The sequence below is a fragment of the Phyllobates terribilis genome, unplaced genomic scaffold, assembly GCF_046119375.1.
Source record: "Phyllobates terribilis strain yellow unplaced genomic scaffold, ASM4611937v1 Scaffold_10__3_contigs__length_209671492, whole genome shotgun sequence".
NCBI lineage: Eukaryota > Metazoa > Chordata > Amphibia > Anura > Dendrobatidae > Phyllobates > Phyllobates terribilis.
The window spans coordinates 33,585,899-33,603,739 of NW_027362770.1; the positions used below are offsets into that span (position 1 = coordinate 33,585,899).

The 17,841-nt window shown below is 44.8% G+C and overlaps 1 protein-coding gene across 1 annotated transcript in view; it reads left to right on the plus strand.

The window, feature by feature from the left end:
* Window positions 1-17,841, plus strand: part of GABRA6 (gamma-aminobutyric acid type A receptor subunit alpha6) — a 55,987-nt gene that overhangs the window by 19,930 nt on the left and 18,216 nt on the right. Inside the window, exons 7-8 of the mRNA XM_073649522.1 lie at window positions 7,015-7,167; window positions 12,149-12,405. Coding sequence (XP_073505623.1) covers window positions 7,015-7,167; window positions 12,149-12,405 — 410 coding nt within the window. The remainder of the gene's footprint in view (window positions 1-7,014; window positions 7,168-12,148; window positions 12,406-17,841) is intronic.

Consider the following 17,841-nt stretch of genomic DNA (forward strand, 5'->3'; position numbering starts at 1 on the left):
CTAACTGCGCAGAAGGGATCCTGCACACCTCCTTACTATGCTGGCAGTAGGGCTCAACGTCATCAGGCGGTTTTTACATTGAAATGTCTGGGAAATGTGAGTCACACAGCTGAGGAGTTGTGGTCAGCTCTGGAGAACCAATTTCATGAATGGTTGTCTCCACTGGACCTGAAACCAGGGAAGGCCGTGTGCGACAATGCTGCAAACCTGGGTGCGGCCCTTCGCCGGGGCAATGTCACACACGTGCCTTGTATGGCTCACGTGTTGAACCTGGTTGTCCAGCAATTTTTAGCCCACTATCCCAGACTAGATGGCCTTCTGCAGAGGGCACGGTCGCTGTGTGCTCACTTCCGCCGTTCGTATCCCGCAGCTCAGCGACTTACATCTCTACAGAAGTCGTTGGGCCTGCCACTTCACCGGCTAAAATGCGATGTGCCTACCTGGTGGAATTCAACTCTGCACATGTTGCAGCGACTGTGGCAGCACCGACAAGCCCTGGTGCAATACGTTCTGACGTATAGCCTGGGCCAACGAGATTCAGAGGTGGGGCAAATCACGCTGGAGGAGTGGTCTCAGATCAGGGACCTATGCACCCTTCTGCACAGTTTTGAAATGGCGACGAAGATGTTTAGTGCTGACGATGCCATTATCAGCATGACTATTCCGGTGATTTACATGCTGGAGCACATGTTAAACAGAATTCGGAGTCAGGTGGTGGCACAAGAGGAGGTGGAGGAAGTAGAGGAGGAGGAGTTGTATGCGGAAGGGCTAACATCTGCAAGGTCCAGACGGTCGGCAGCACCAAGGCGGCAGGCATGTGAGGGTGGGGGAGATGATTTTACCAGGGCGCATGGTAGCAGCCAAACTAGTGAGGAAGGTGCAGGAGCCCAGGAAGAAGTGGAGGACGAACTGATGGAAGACTCATCAGATGAGGGAGACCTTGATCACATTTCTGTTGTGCGAGGTTGGGGGGAGAGGACAGAGGAAGGAAGCATGATTGCTACCTCGCCACCAACACAACAGGGACTTGGTGCTCCTGGATGCGCAACACACATGAGTGCCTTCTTGCTGCACTACCTGCAACATGACCCTCGAATTGTGAGAATTAGAAATAATCCTGACTACTGGGTTGCCACACTGTTAGATCCCCGGTACAAAAGTAAATTTGCAGAAATTATTCCTGCCATAGAAAGGGATGCACGCATGCAGGAGTATCAGCAGAGACTGTTGCAGAATCTTACATGTGCTTTTCCACAAAATACCAGTGGTGCACGTAGTGAATCTCACAGTTCCAACTTGCCAACCGTGGGACCGTCAAGTGTTCAGCACTCAAACCGTAACAGAACCACAGTATCTGCTGGTAACATCAATTTGGCGGAATCATTTCACCACTTTTTTAGCCCATCCTTTGCAAGGCCACAGGAGACAAGAAGTCTGACACATAGTCAACGCCTAGAGACGATGGTACAGGAGTATCTCCAAGTAAACATTGAAGCCACGACTGTGTCACTGGACCCTTGCTCTTTTTGGGCTTCCAATCTGGATAAATGGCCGGAGCTAGCCACTTACGCCTTGGAGATCTTGTCATGCCCCGCAGCCAGCGTTCTGTCTGAACGTGTGTTCAGCGCTGCTGGTGGTGTGCTGACAGATAAGCGCACGCGGCTCTCCACTGATAATGTAGACAGACTCACGTTCATAAAGATGAACAAATCATGGATCCGAAACGACTTTTCTACCCCTGTGTCATCCTGGGGAGAGTAAAAGCTTGATGATTGGTTAAAATCACCCTACCAACCGTTTTAAGCTTTCAAATTACTAATCATGTTTATCTGTATCTTGACTGGAAAATAATTTGGGCTTTGTAGCAGTGTGCAGCACTGATCCTATTAGGCCATCTATAATAAGCTTCACCAGATTTAAAATTAAAAATAATTTTTAGCTGCATCTAGCCCGGAAAATAATTTTGGGGCTCCGAGATGCGCAAGACACATAAGTGCCTTCTTGCTGCACTACCTGCAGCATGACCCTCATATTGTCAGAATTCGAAGTAATCATGACTACTGGGTTGCCACACTCTTAGATCCCCCAAACTTTTCGATCAACCTTTTCATTTTAATAAAGACCAAAAAAATGGTCATTTTTGAAATTATAAGCATTAGCAGGTTGTTAGAAACTGAAATCAAACAGTTTTCAACTCAAAACTTTATTCTAGGTGATGTTACATTTTCACATAGGACCCCTTGTTCGAAAGGAGCTTCTGAACTCTCTCGTCCATTGAGTTTGTCAGGTTTTGGATGGTTTCTGCTTCAATTGTTTTGCATGAGGACAGAATACCCTCCCAGAGCTGTTCTTAGATGTGAACTGCCTCCCGCCATCATAGACACTCCTTTTAATGATGCTCCAAAGGTTCTGAATGGGGTAGAGGTCAGGGGAGCATGGGGGTCACACCATAAGTTTGTCCCCTTTTATGCCCATATCAGCCAGAGATGCAGATGTTTTATGTGCAGCATGAGATGGTGCATTATCATGCAGAAAAATGATCTTGCTGTGAAATACACGGTTCTTCTTCTTGAACCATGGCAGGAAGTGCTGTTTGAGAAAATCCACATACATTATGGAGTTCATCTTTAGCGCCTTCAGGGATCCTAAAGGGGCCGACAATCTCTCTCCCCATGATTCCAGCCCAAAACATTACTCCACCTCCTCCTTGTTGGCGCTGTAGCCGTGTTTGCGTGGGGTGTCCATCAACCAGCCATCCTCCACTCCATTCATCTGGACCATCGAGCGCTGCACGGCACTCATCCGTGAACAAAACAGTTTTGAAATCAGTCTTCATGTAATGTTTGGCCCACTGGAGCCGTTTCTGCTTGTGTGAAGTGGATAGAGGAGGTCGACAGGATGGCATATGCACAGCTGCAAACCTCTGAAGGACCCTGCATCTTGTTGTTCGGGGGACGTTGGAGGCACAAGCAGCTTCAAAAACTTGTCTGCTGCTATGACAAGGCTTTTTTGCCGCTGCTGTTTCAACCTGACGTAATTGCCTGTAGGAAAGAGTCCTCAATTTGCCCTTATCAGCACGCACACGTGTGTACTGTGAATCAGCTACATACTTCTTGATTGCCAAGACACTTCATCCTGATCATCGCACAATGTTGATTGTAGTCATGCCTTGACCTAAACACTCCACAATTTGTTGCTTCTCAGCAGCCGACACATCCTTTTTCTTTCCCATTTTGGCAGAAAATGTAGGCTGCTTAATAATGTGAGAGAGCCTTCTTAAGTAGTCTTGCCTTTCATTGGACGCACCTGCCAAACTAATTAGCACAGGTGTCTGCAATTGCTTACAGTGATATAAAGAGCCCTGACACACATCACCATCAATGAGTTTAACTGACAAACAAACAAATTCTTCCCTTATCACTCCTAAACACTTTTTGCATAATAATTTGGAACGCGGTGTACATGTGCTTTTCCACAAAACACCAGTGGTTCACGTAGTGAATCTTACAGTTCTAACTTGCCAACCGTGGTCTGTATGGAATTGTTCAATAAAGGGCCCAAAATTAAGATAACATAGATGGGAGAGGTCTCTATGAATAGGAATTCCTAAGTATTTGATACCCTGTGAGGGCCAGGCAAAGGGAAAGTTGGACTGGATGGAATCCTATATGGATTTAGGGAGGGAGACATCGAGGGCCTCAGACTTCGCTGCATTGATTTTAAAATTTTACCATGTAACAAAGTGATCTATTTCAGCCATAATAGCAGGGATGGATATATGTGATTGAGTGATATATACTAGGACATCATCAGCAAATAGAGAGCACTTGTACTCGGTGCCTCCCACCTCAATCCACCTAATATTGGGGTTATGGCGAATTGATGAGAGCAGGTGCTCCGTCACTAGGATGTATAAGAGAGGGGACAGAGGACATCCCTGCCTTGTCCCATTGGTGATTGTGAAAGGTGATGAAAATGTTCTGACGCACCCCCTGGGCCTTGGGACACCTAGAGCCGGACCCTTTTTGGTGGATGCTGGTGGTTGTAGTCTTCGTGGCGGCGATCCGGTTCCGTGGCTCAGGGCGGTCAAACCAGTGGCGGAACTATTTATGTGGTTTTGATGTTTAAATGTCCGACTACGCCACCCGTGGATTGCGGTCAGAGTGAACCGCCGCTACAGGGCAGACCGCTAAGGCTGGTGTTGTGGGTGCAGCAGAGCGTAGCATAACTCCCCACGGGAGGAGTATAGCCTCAGGGCAGTGCATGCGGAGGATGGGGGTGATGGTGCAGGGCAGCAGCAGTAACGACACGGAGTCAGTGATGCAGTTCAGGTCCTTTACTCACAGTTCTTATTATCCAGGCCACGTCTGCAGGTAACGGCTGCCCACGTCGTACTGTGCTCACCAGGTGAGGGGCTCAGACAACTCCCAGATAACTTTGGAGCGCTTCACAGGACCCCCTTTGTGTGTCCTTTGTCTGGCCTTTCTTACCAACACTTCTGTCCGGCTGCCTCGGGCCTCCTCTTGGTAAACTTGGCGCCAGTTTCCCTGACCCTATGTGGTGCCTTCCTAGCGGGTGGAGCAAGGGGCTGCGCCACATAAAATGTCAGAGCCTCTGGTTTCTAGCTGAGGGTCGTTTCCTGCCTCCACTAGTTCGGGGACCGGTCTCCCCCTTTGGCCTGACCCCTCCACGCAGGTGGATTCGGGCGTGCGGTGGCGACTCGCCCGTCCGCACCCCTGGGATCCCTTCATTCCTCGTTCCTGGAGCCTTCTCCGCTCCTCTTCCTTCCTTCTCCCTCTTGCAGGCCTGGGCCTCTGTTACTAGGCCCGCCTCCGGAGCAGAGCTCATGCAGAGCCCCTGCTCCCTGCCACTTCTGCTCAGACTTCTCTGCACTGAACTAAGATGGTGCCCACCTTTTATACTCCCTTCTCAATGCACCCAGGAACTGCTTCCTCCCTGCTCCTGCACTGCAGGGTTCCCCTTCCTCAGTGTTCCCTTCCCCCACTCCAGCCAGGGACAGGGACTGTCGTGCCCATCTCAGGGGCATATTGGTCGCCCTGCCCCACGGCAATGTGGTGTAATGCATGCAGGTGTCAGGTCCTGATCCACACTCCATCCTTATCTGAGAGTGAGATATCACACCTCTGGGTGAGGTGCAATACGTCTGTAGCAACCGAGCCCTCGGTGCTACAGTTCCATTTATCTTCAGCCTAGGTGACGTATTGTGATACAGGGCCGTGATTTTGGCTATAAAAGGGTCCCCTAGACCCCTACCCCAAGCTTTTTAAGAGAATCATATATGGCGTGCCAGGAGACTCTATGGAATGCTTTCTCAGCATCCAACGAGAGTATCTACTTACAAATTTTTAACTGCATCTAGCCCAGGAAATACTTTGTGCCTAGTAGCAGTGTCTGCTAGTCAGCGGATTATCCCGGCTGTTAAGCAAGCTACACCACCTGTAGTTTGGACACTTAATTTTTTCAAAGGAAATGCTTCGGGACCACGGGATACTTAGTGAAGAGCATCAGGAGGCACCCCAAGGCATAGGGGCTGGGACTGGCACTAGGATGCCTTGCGGTGGACAGCCGAGCTCGATCCTTATAAAAGCTTTTTAACTGCAGCAGCTTTAGTGGACGCTACTGGAGCTGGAATTACGCGGCTGCTGGCATGAGACTTGCCCTCCAATAGATCCTTGTAAATGGATTTAAAGTGTATTCATTCAAATTAGAGGGACAATTTAAATTAAAAAGCTTAGAGCTGCCTCCACCACAGGGGGGCTCTCTCGACCCACCAGCGGACAGGCACCAGTATTGGGAGAGGGGGGCTGGCCGTCAGGGTTCACCGCGGCTCTGGCACAAACCCGGCGACACGGAGGTGGCACGGGCAGGAGCGGACTGGCCGTCTCGGCTTCTCACTTTTTGGATTTTAGAAGGGCATGACATGCCTATATCTGTGTCTCCCCCTCCTTTTACTCCTCCACCTCTTTTCTTTTCGCATGACTATATGTACTTGTCACTTTTCCATGTGTTAGTTGTGTCTTCTGAGCAGTTTGTCAGCTTTTGGACACCTTTGAAGGTGTTTTCTATGTGTTTCTATGTGTTTTTGTTTGCCTGCCATTGGTTTTAACGGTCTTCGAAGGTGTTCGACGAACAGTTCGACGAACAGTTCGGCGAACACACGGGTGTTCGACGAACCGAACCGAACTCGAACACTACGGGGGTGGCTCAACACTAGTGATTAGACAGCTCGCTATAATACTAAATTGAAAATAATCCTGCAAGATCCCAGTGCATTTAGACTGCAATCAATAGCTGCTGTGTATCATTTATGATTCTTTCAAGCGAACCTAGAAGTGGCAATACCAAGTTATATATCCTCTCTGTAAATAGAGAGAAAATGTATAATTTTGTAAAAAATGACAAAACTATTAGTACAACAGGAGATTGACTTTTACAGGTGCCTGCTTTACAGATATAAGCCCTTCAATTTCTTGCTATGGTTTGCACCTTGTTCGATACATAGGATTGCCTATCCTAGGCATAGGAATCAATACATAGGAATACCTATTCTATACATAGGTATGTTCCCATAGAAAAAATTGCTCTTTGCTATATGGGGTTGTGTAGAGCACCATATACTGTTCTTCGAGTTGATTATAGCTAAGTTTAAAAGACTGAATCCCAAGCGGTTGCAGCCATTTGCAGCTAAAATCATGTCCACATGCGGTGGCCAATGGTCCAACGATTTTGAAGATAAAAATATAAATTTAGCTATATGCCACTGTAAGTATTCATACTTGTGGGTGTAATCAGCATCCACATTATAGAACGCACTGTCAAGAGACTCAAAGGAGCTCATCAGATAGTGACCTGCATCTGGATATAAAGATTAAATAAGGGTGGACATTTTTCTTTGCTAATCCAAAATTTGTTAGTAATGTCAACATTTTGTTTGAAATAATTTAAAATCATTGTTAATATATCAATGTTATCTTACTTCTTTCTCGTCAACAGGTGAATATATTGTTATGACGGTACACTTTCATCTTCAAAGGAAAATGGGCTATTTTGTAATACAAACCTATATACCTTGCATAATGACCGTCATTCTTTCCCAGGTTTCTTTTTGGATCAACAAGGAATCTGTTCCAGCCAGAACAGTTTTTGGTATGACTACTGTTCAGTGGTATTTCCATAAAGTCAATGTCACCGCTACTCATTTGCCATCCAATGCTTATCTATTGTAGGTGAATATTCTCATCAAGTTGTGTTGTTCTTCCTGCGAAGGAAAATAGGGTATTACATCATCCATACATACATCCCATGCAGCATGACCGTTGTATTGTCTCAAGTTGTGTTTTGGATCAACAAAGAATCGGTCCCAGCAAGAACTGTTGCTGGTATGGATCTTGGACTAGTTATGTATCTATGTTATACATATTATACATTTATTACAACAATCCAAGCATTAATGAACAGGTTGTTTTAGACTAGAAATACATGATGTATATTTCTAGAAAGAGTATCATGCTAATCTACGGAATAATGTTTGGTATTGTAGCACAATTTCTTTTGAGTAAAGAGTGTCACCACCAAAATAAGTTCTGAAAGCCATGTTTTTTCTTAACCTACAACAACTCCTTTAAAGGGTTTCTATCATTGGATTCATGCTGCCTGTGCTATGGCAGCACAAATCAGACACCGGCTGTATTATAGCCACCATGAATATTTTACTCTGAATCTCTGTTATGTTTCAGAGTAAAATATTTTAAAGTATTTTAAAATGCCAGCCATAGACTTTATATCTCGGCTGACTTGTCCGAGGAAGGTCTCCAGTAGCTTCTTCTCAACCTAAGTTTCAAAACTAACAGGTCTTTCCTTATATATGTCTACTGTATAGAGATAGACCTATCCGTTAATAGATGTTTGTGAAGAAGATACTGGGGATTATTCAGCCAAGACACATATTTCCTGTCAGGCTTTTCGAAGTATACTTTTTATGAAATTCTGCAGAGTATTTGAATAAAACATTCACAGCTGCATTAATCCAGTGAGTATTTGATTCATGCTGCCTGTGATTTGGGCAACACGAATCTCATGATAGGTTCCCTTTAAGCTCCCTTCCTTTATTCATTTGCCATTTAGTTGTCAGATATAGTATGCAGATGCTGAATGTCAGAATTTCCATCCAACCAATATGTATATCACTACTGTCTCACAGTACTGGGGTTATCAGCTTGCAATGCAGCGAGACAACTTCTCCTTGACATTTAAATGCCCGAAATGTATTTTATATTGGTACTCTAGTTTTTCCATATAGTTAAAAAACAAACCAGTGTGTCAAATCTTATATTTGCTCAAATTTGTTGAAAGACTCTAATTTCTCATAAAACAAATTATCATTATTGTTTATTTATATAGCGCCATTGATTCCATGGTGCTGTACATAAGAAGAGGTTACATACCAAATACAGATATCACTCACAGTAAACAAACTAACAGTGATAGACTGGTACAGAAGGAAGAGGACCCTGCCCTTGCGGGATTACATTCTATTGGAATGGGGAAGGAGACAATAGGTTGGGGAGTTGCGGTAGCTCCGATGTTGTTGAGGTGGCAGCAGGCAAGGTCATGGCAGGCTGTAAGCTTGTTTGAAGAGATGGGTTTTCAATTTCCGCCAGAAGGGTCCAAGTGTGGCGGATAATCGGACGTGTTGAGGCACAATTCCATAGGATGAGGGATATTCAAGAGAAATCTTGGAGGCGATTGAGCGAGGAACGAATAAGTGTGGAGGAGAGATGGAAGAATGTATCGGGAGATTAGTTCAGAGATGTACGGAGGAGAGAGGTTATGAATGGCTTTGTAGGTCAGTGTTAGCAGTTTGAACTGGATACGCTGGGCAATTGGGAGCCAGTGAAGGGATTTGTAAAGAGGGATAGCAGAGGAGTAGTGAGGTGAGAGATAAACTAGTCGCACAGTAGAGGAGGATGGATGTGTGAAAGCATTAGCAGGAAGGCCACAGAGGAGGATGTTGCAGTAGTTGAGGCAGGAGATGATGAGGGCATGCACAAGCAGTTTAGTAGATTGAGGGTTGAGGAAATTATGGATTTTGGAAATATTTTGAGCTGGAGGCGACAGGAGGTGGCGAGAGCTTGAATGTGGGGTTTGAAGGACAGGGCAGAGTCATGGCTTACTCCAAGGCAGAGGATTGCCCATACAGGGGAAAGTGTGATGTCATTTATTGTGATAGAAAGGTCATGTGAGGAAGATATGCGAGATGGGGGAAAGATGATGAGTTCAGTTTTGTCCACATTGATCTTGAGGAAGCGGGAGGAGAAGAAGGAGGATATGGCTGCTAGACATGCTGGGATTCTGGATAGCAGAGAGGTGACATCTGGGCCTGAGAGGTAGATCTGGGTGTCATCAGTGTACAGATGGTACTGGAAGCCATGGAATTTTATGAACTATCCCAGGCCAAGGGTATAGATTGAGAAGAGTAGGGGTCCTAAGAAAGAGCCTTGAGGGACTCCAACAGAGAGGGGGCGGGGTGAGGAGGTAGTGTATTAGTGGGAGATGCTAAATGTGTGGTTAAAAAGGTATGAGGAGATCCAGGATAGGACAAGGTTTTTGATGCCAAAGGAAGAGAGGATCTGTAGTATGAGGCAGTGATAAACTGTGTCGAAAGCAGAGAACAGGTCAAGAAGAAGGAGTATAGAGAATTGTCTGTTAGCTTTGGCTGTAAGTAAGTCATTGGTGATTTTGGTAAGGGCAGCTTCAGTGGAATGGTGGGGGCGGAAGTCGAATTTTCAGTTGTCGAAGAGAGAGTTAGATGAGAAGTGAGAGGAAAGATCTGCATGAACGTATTGCTCAAAGAGTTTGGAGGCAAATGGGAGCAGCGATATGGGGCGGTAGGGGGACAAGGTGGTTGGGTCGAGGGATGGCTTTTTGAGGATGGGCATCATTGTGCATGTTTTGAAGGCAGCAAGGAAGGTACAATAAGTTAGTGATAGATTGAAGAGATGGGTTAGGGATGGGATGAGTGTGGGGGTGAGGTTGGGGAGGAGGTGGGATGGGATGGGGTCGAGTGCACAAGTGGTGAGGTGTGCTTTGGAGAGGAGACTAGTAAGGTCTCCTTCCATTATGTTGGGAAGGGAGGTTATGGGGGAAGGGCAATGGTCCAGAAAACAAAGGGGTTCTGGTGGTTGGGCAGTAAAGTCTTGCCTTGTTTGATCAATCTTGTTTTTGAAGTGTGTGACAAACTCCTCAGCAGAGATGACGGAGGTCAGAGGGGGCAGTGGAGGCCAGAGGAGAGATTTAAAAGTGTTGAATAGCTGTTTGGGGTTGTAGGATAAGGAAGATATGAGGGTTGTGAGGTAAGCCTATTTATCAGAGGTGAGGGCTGATGTGAATGCGAGTGTTGCTTGTTTGAATGTTGTGAAGTCATCTTGAGAATGTGTTCTCTTCCTACACCCCTCTGCAACCCTGGATGTCGAAGCTGTTTAGTGAGGTTGGTGCCTATTGACTCGTTGTGCTCTGCCATGCATAAGAGGGGTGACCGAGTCAATAGCTGATGCGAGAGTGGCATTGTAGAAAGCAGTGGCGCTGTCTGTGTTGTGGAGTGAACATATAGATGTTAGTGGTAGAATAGAATCAGAGAGTGTGTGAGTGTCTAGATGTGCAAGGTTTCTGTGGGGATGTGCTAGTTGCTGGACAAAGGTGACAGGTGAGCAGGACAGGGATGAGAATGTGAGTAGATGGTGGTCAGATAGGGGTAGGGGGGAGGTGGTAAGGATAGATAGGGAGCTGAGTCTGGTGAAGATAAGGTCTAGTGTGTATCTGTCTGTGTGGGTGGCTGAGGAGGACCACTGAGCAAGTCCAAAGGATGAAGTAAGCTACAGGAGTTTGGATGCTGCTGGCTGGCGAGTGTCAGTGGGGATGTTGAAATCGCCCTTGATGATTGTGGGAATGTCAGCAGAGAGAAAGTAAAGAAGCCAGGTGGAGAATTGGTCAATAAAGGCAGTGACCAGGCCTGGAGGTCAGTATATGACAGCCACTTGGCGCTTGGAGGGAGATTAGATGCGGACAGAGTAGACTTCAAAAGAAGGGAGAATAAGGGAGGGTAGAGGTGGGATAGGGCTAACAGTGCAGTTGGTAGAAAGGAGAAGACCCACTCCTCCACCATGTCTGTTACCAGGGAGAGGAGTGTGGGTGAAGTGGAGGCAACCATAACACAGAGCAGCAGGGGAGGCAGTGTCGGAGGGTGTCAGCCGTGTCTCTGTGATGCCCAGGAATTAGAGATTGCAAGAGGTAAAGAGGTCTTGGACAAAATGGAGATTGTTGCACACTGAGCGGGCATTCCAGAGTGCTGCAGAGAGAGGGAGCAGGGGGGTGGCGTCAAAACAAAACAAATTCAATATATTATCACTGCATGCTACAAAAACTATTGACAGGCTGCAGTCATCACAACAGCTAGGCAGCCATTCATAGACACATAAAGCATAAACTTCTCATGCAAGAGTATTCCAAAATGTTCTTTTACCAACTTTGTCAACTTCTGCCACACTTCTCTGGATCTGTTGAGTCAAGAGCATATCTAAGGCGGGACACATCTGTAGTCAGTATAATTATCTTAATAACATAACCAGTATGTTTTAATCAAGGAAAACTTTCGTGTGATGCCCCCTTCCCTAGTAGAGGCCTTATAGTTAATGCAAAGCATACAGGCAGATATGCACAGGGGCAAACTGATCTGCTAGTTATGATCCCTGAATTTGTTATCCTGGAAATAAAAACTTTGTCCCTCATTTGTCCCCAACCGCAACATAATCAACACCAACAGCACCTTACAGATGATATTGATTTTATAATTAGGTCTGTTGTGTTTTGGTCATGGTGGAAGTTAATTTGCTATATAAAATAGAGCATCATGATGTTCTGTTATATCCTGCATTTTTGGCGGAATTTGGAAAAGAGACTTAAGTCTTTTTCTTAAGATAACTTTTATCATTCACTCATTCAAATATTCGCACATTAAGTCATCAATCTCTAAGGTTTAGGAATTATTTTATATCTGTCAAATTTTAAATAAAAATTAGTCAATTCTTTAAAAAAATGCTAAACCTGTAATTTTTTTTATGTTGCCTTTCAGGAATTACAACGGTTCTGACAATGACCACTTTAAGTATTAGCGCAAGACATTCCTTCCCGAAAGTGTCCTATGCCACTGCTATGGATTGGTTTATAGCTGTATGCTTTGCCTTTGTCTTCTCTGCACTCATTGAGTTTGCAGCAGTGAATTATTTTACCAATCGACAGACTCAACAGGCAATGATGAAAACAGCAAAAGAATCTTCCCTAGCAGCCGTGTCTGTAGCAGCGTCCACAGAAGGAGGAGATATTGTCACGGTAGGGTCTCCATACAATTGCATCAAAAATTTCTTGGTACTGTGTAAAGTCATTACAAGAAATGGGTCAATGACGTATATCAGTGACCATCCCAAGAGTGGTCAACACTTTACAATAGGTTTATGATTTTTTGTAATAGGTTAATTTTTTTTAAAAAAATACCATGGCTGTTGAGAAAAAAAAAACCTGTAAAAGCACAATAGTAACATAGTTTTTAAGGGTGAAGGAAGACTAAGTCCATCTAGTTCAATCCATAGCCTAACATGTTGATCCAGAGGAAGGCAACAAAAAAAACATGTGGCAAACACTAAGCTCCACATTGGGGAAAAAAATTCCTTCCTGACTCCATAGGAGAATCAGACTAGTTCCCTGGATCAACGCCCTATCAAGGAATCTAGTATATATAACCTGTAATATTATACTTTTCAAGAAAGGCATCCATGCCCTTCTTAAATTTTAGTAGTGAATCACTCATTACAACATCATGGGGCAGAGAGTTCCATAGTCTCACTGCTCTTACAGTAAAGAATCCGCATCTGTAATTATGATTAAACCTTCTTTCCTCCAGATGTAGAAGATGCCCCCTTGTCCCCGTCTCAGGCCTCAGAGTAAAAAGATCTGTAGAAAGGTCTTTGCACTGTCCCCTCATATACTTGAACATAGTAATAAGATCACCCCTAAGCCTTCGTTTTTCCAAAGTAAATAACACCAAGTATAATAACCTGTCTTGGTATTGCAGACCCCCCAGTCCTCTAATAACCTTGGTCGCTCTTCTCTGCACCCGCTGTAGTTCAGCTATGTCTTTACCTGAACAGTTGGAAATTTGCCTTCCTGAAGTTTAGTGTCCTTGTAACCCCTCTACTTCACATCTTATTAAAGGATACATGAAAACGTATTATTTTGTGATCACTATTACTCAAGTGACCCCCAACTCGTATATTTGATATGCAGTCTGGCCTGTTGGTTAATATTAGGTCCAGCAGTGCCCCCCTTCTTGTTGGGTCCTGAACCAGTTGTGAAAGGTAATTGTCTCTCATAGTTGTCGAAAAACTATTACCTTTGCTTGAACTACAGGTTTCTGTTCCCCAATGTATTTCAGGGTAGATGAAGTCCCCCATAATAATGACTTCTCCTTGAGTCGCTGCTTCATCTATTTGCTTTGCGAGGATATTCTCCACTGCTTCCATTATTTTTGGAGACATATAACAAACCCCTATCAGTAATTTATTATTTTTTTCCCCTCCCCTTATCTCCACCCACAGGGACTGTACATTTTCATTAGATTCACATATATTCTCACGCAAGATGGGTTATAAGGATGATTTTACATATAAACACACACCCCCCTCGCTTGTATGTACGGTCATTTCTGAACAGACTATAGCCCTATAAATTAACTGCCCAGTCATGGCTCTCGTCCAGCCATGTCTCACATATCCCCACCATGTCATAATTATTTTCCAACAAAATTAATTCTAATTCCTCCATTTTGGTGGTGAGTTTTCTGGCATTAGTGTACATGCATTTTATGTATCTCTCTGTACCTCTATTCCTTGTTACTATATTCACTGTTCTAACCCCACCTTCAATTTCTTTATTTGTGCCCAGATCATTAGCAGCACTATCTTCCCTACCTATAACATGAATACCCTCCCCCCCAATCCCTAGTTTAAATACTCCTCCAACCTTCTAGCCATTTTCTCCCCCAGCACAGCTGCACCCTCCCCATTGAGGTGCAGCCAGTCCCTAGCGTAGAATCTGTAGCCAACTGAGAAGTCGGCCCAGTTCTCCAGGAACCCAAACCCCTCCCTCCTACACCAGTTCCTGCGCCACTTACAGTACAGACCAAAAGTTTTGACACACCTTCTCATTTAAAGATTTTTCTGTATTTTCATGACTTTGAAAATTGTACATTCACACTGAAGGCATCAAAACTATGAATTAACACATGTGGAATTATATACTTAACAAAAAAGTGTGAAACAACTGAAAATATGTCTTATATTCTAGGTTCTTCAAAGTAGCCACCTTTAGCTTTGATGACTGCTTTGCACACTCTTGGCATTCTCTTGATGAGCTTCACGAGGTAGTCACCGGAAATGGTCTTCCAACAATCTTGAAGGAGTTCCCAGAGATGCTTAGCACGTGTTGGCCCTTTTGCCTTCACTCTGTGGTCCAGCTCACCCCAAACCATCTCGATTGGGTTCAGGTCTGGTGACTGTGGAGGCCAGGTTATCTGGCGCAGCACCCCATCACTCTCCTTCTTGGTCAAATAGCCCTAACACAGCCTGGAGGTGTGTTTGGGGTCATTGTCCTGTTGAAAAATAAATGATGGTCCAACTAAACGCAAATCGGATGGAATAGCATGCTGCTGCAAGATGCTGTGGTAGCCATGCTGGTTCAGTATGCCTTCAATTTTGAATAAATCCCCAACAGTGTCACCAGCAAAGCACCCCCACACCATCATGCTTCCTCCTCCATGCTTCACGGTGGGAACCAGGCATGTAGAGTCCATCCGTTCACCTTTTCTGCGTCGCACAAAGACACGGTGGTTGGAACCAAAGATCTCAAATTCGGACTCATCAGACCAAAGCACAGATTTCCACTGGTCTAATGTCCATTCCTTGTGTTCTTTAGCCCAAACAAGTCTCTTCTGCTTGTTGTCTGTCCTTAGCATTGGATTCCTAGCAGCTATTTTACCATGAAGGCCTGCTGCACAAAGTCTCATCTTAACAGTTGTTGTAGAGATGTGTCTGCTGCTAGAACTCTGTGTGGTATGGACCTGGTCTCTAATCTGAGCTGCTGTTAACCTGCGTTTTCTGAGGCTGGTGACTCGGATAAACTTATCCTCAGAAGCAGAGGTGACTCTTGGTCTTGCTTTCCTGGGGCGGTCCTCATGTGAGCCAGTTTCTTTGTAGCGCTTGATGGTTTTTGCAACTGCACTTGGGGACACTTTCAAAGTTTTCCCAATTTTTCAGACTTACTGACCTTCATTTCTTAACGTAATGATGGCCACTCATTTTTCTTTACTTAGCTGCTTTTTTCTTGCCATAATACAAATTCTAACAGTCAATTCAGTAGGACTATCAGCTGTGTATCCACCTGACTTCTGCACAACACAACTGATGGTCCCGACCCCATTTATAAGGCAAGAAATCCCACCTATTAAACCTGACAGGGCACACCTGTGAAGTGAAAACCATTTCTGGTGACTACCTCTTGAAGCTCATCAAGAGAATGCCAAGAATGTGCAAAGCAGTCATCAAAGCAAAAGGTGGCTACTTTGAAGAACCTAGAATATAAGACATATTTTCAGTTGTTTCACACTTTTTTGTTAAGTATATAATTCCACATGTGTTATTTCATAGTTTTGATGCCTTCAGTGTGAATGTACAATTTTCATAGTCATGAAAAAACAGAAAAATCTTTAAATGAGAAGGTGTGTCCAAACTTTTGGTCTGTTCTGTATATATCTCCCTAATCTCCCGTTGCCTCTCTGGCATGGCACGTGGTACAGACTACCACCTTGGAGGTCCTTGCTTTAAGTTTGCAGCCTAATTCCCTGAAATCATCTTTAAGGATCTTCCACCTAGCTCTAACTTTGTCATTTGTGCCAATGTGCACCATGACCGCTGGGTCCTTACCAGCCCCTCCCAGTAATCTGTCAACCCGATCAGTGATGTGCCGGACTCGAGCGCCAGGTAGGCAGCACACTGTTCGACGATCCCTGTCTTTGTGACAGATTGCCCTATCTGTTCCCCTAATAATTGAGTCCCCCACTACAAGCACCTGCCTGGCCTGCCCTGCACTCCTATTTACCTCCCTTACTGGAGCTGACACACCTCCGGCTTTCAGAGGACATGCCTTGCTGCAGCAGTGCTACCCCTGTACCGACATGGCAGATTTATCCATTAATACCAACCTTTGGCCACTTTGCACTATAACCCAGCTGCAATTTCCACAGTCTTTCAGCTCCACTGAACTGTTCAAAATATAATACAAAGGCTCCATTCAAAATTAATTTAACAGATCCATTGAAAGGTATTTTTTTTATTCATTTTCTAACCCCTTTTTGACATGATCAGTAATAATACATCCTTGTGCCCTGGGCCTATTGAGCCAGGGACGTACTATTACTGCATATCATGATCGCGCCCACACACAAGCGGTGCAAGGCGATCGCCGCCGGGTTTTAGCTGATTGTCACAGCTGACACCCGGTGCTATGTGCTGGGAGTGGCCCCGCACTTCTCCCAGCACATTAACCCCCAAAATGCTGCGATCAAAGTCGATCACAGCATTCTGGGAGCAAAGGGAGGTAACCGCCGATACTTACCTCCTCTCCGGCGTCCAACGATGTTTGAGCAGAGTTCCGGTAATTGTCATGATGACATCTGGGTCACCAGACAGCAAGAAGTCACTTTTATCATGCGCAGTGCGGTATCAAAGTAACTTCTCTCTCTGTAGCTCTCACAGCCTGGATAGCACAGGGATGCTGCTGCATTCATGTGCTATACAGGTGATCAAAATGTAAAAAGTGAAAGTCCCATAGTAGAACAAAGTATAAAAGTTTCAAAAGTGTCAGAAAGTGGAAAAAAAAATATGCTTCGCGGCCAAAAAATCTCTCAGGGATTGCCTGACATGCACGAGCAATTCCCGTGTGTTTTTTTGGGGTGTCTAACAACCGTAAAACATGTGGTGTGGGGACTCAAGCATCTGTGATACATGGGGCATACTCAAATACCCGATGCAAACTCAAGTAGCGAGCACTTATGCTCAAGACTAGTGACAACTTATTCAATATGTTGACCTAATGTTATATAATTCTGTCATACCTTGGTGGGTGTAGTTTCCAAAATGGTGTCATTTGTGGGGGTTTTCACTGTTTCGGCACATCAGAGGCTCCCCATACAGTACATGATGTCCGCTAATTATTCAAGCAAATTTTACATTCAAAAAGTCAAATGGCGCTGCTTCCTTTCCGAACCCTGCTGTGTGCACAGTGTTTTTTCCTCACATATGGGGTATCAGCTTACTCAGGAGAAATTGCACAACAAATTGCATGGTGCAATTTCTCCTGTTACCCTTATGAAAATGTAAAATTGGAGGCTGAAAAACATTTTTGTTGAAAAAATGTGAATATTTTATTTTTACGGTTCAATGTTATAAACTTCTGCGAAGCACCTTGGGGTTCAAGGTGCTCACCACACATGTAGATAAGTTTCCTGAGGTTCAAGGTGCTCAATACACATCTAGATAAATTCCCTGACGGATCTAGTTTCCAAAATGGTGTCACTTGTGGGGGGTTTCCACTGTTTCGTCACATCAGGGGCTCCCCAAAAGCAACATGGCGTCTGCTAATTATTTTAGCAAATTTTACTTTCAAAAAGTCAAATGGTGCTCCTTCCCTTCCGAGGCCTGCCTTGCGCCCAAACAG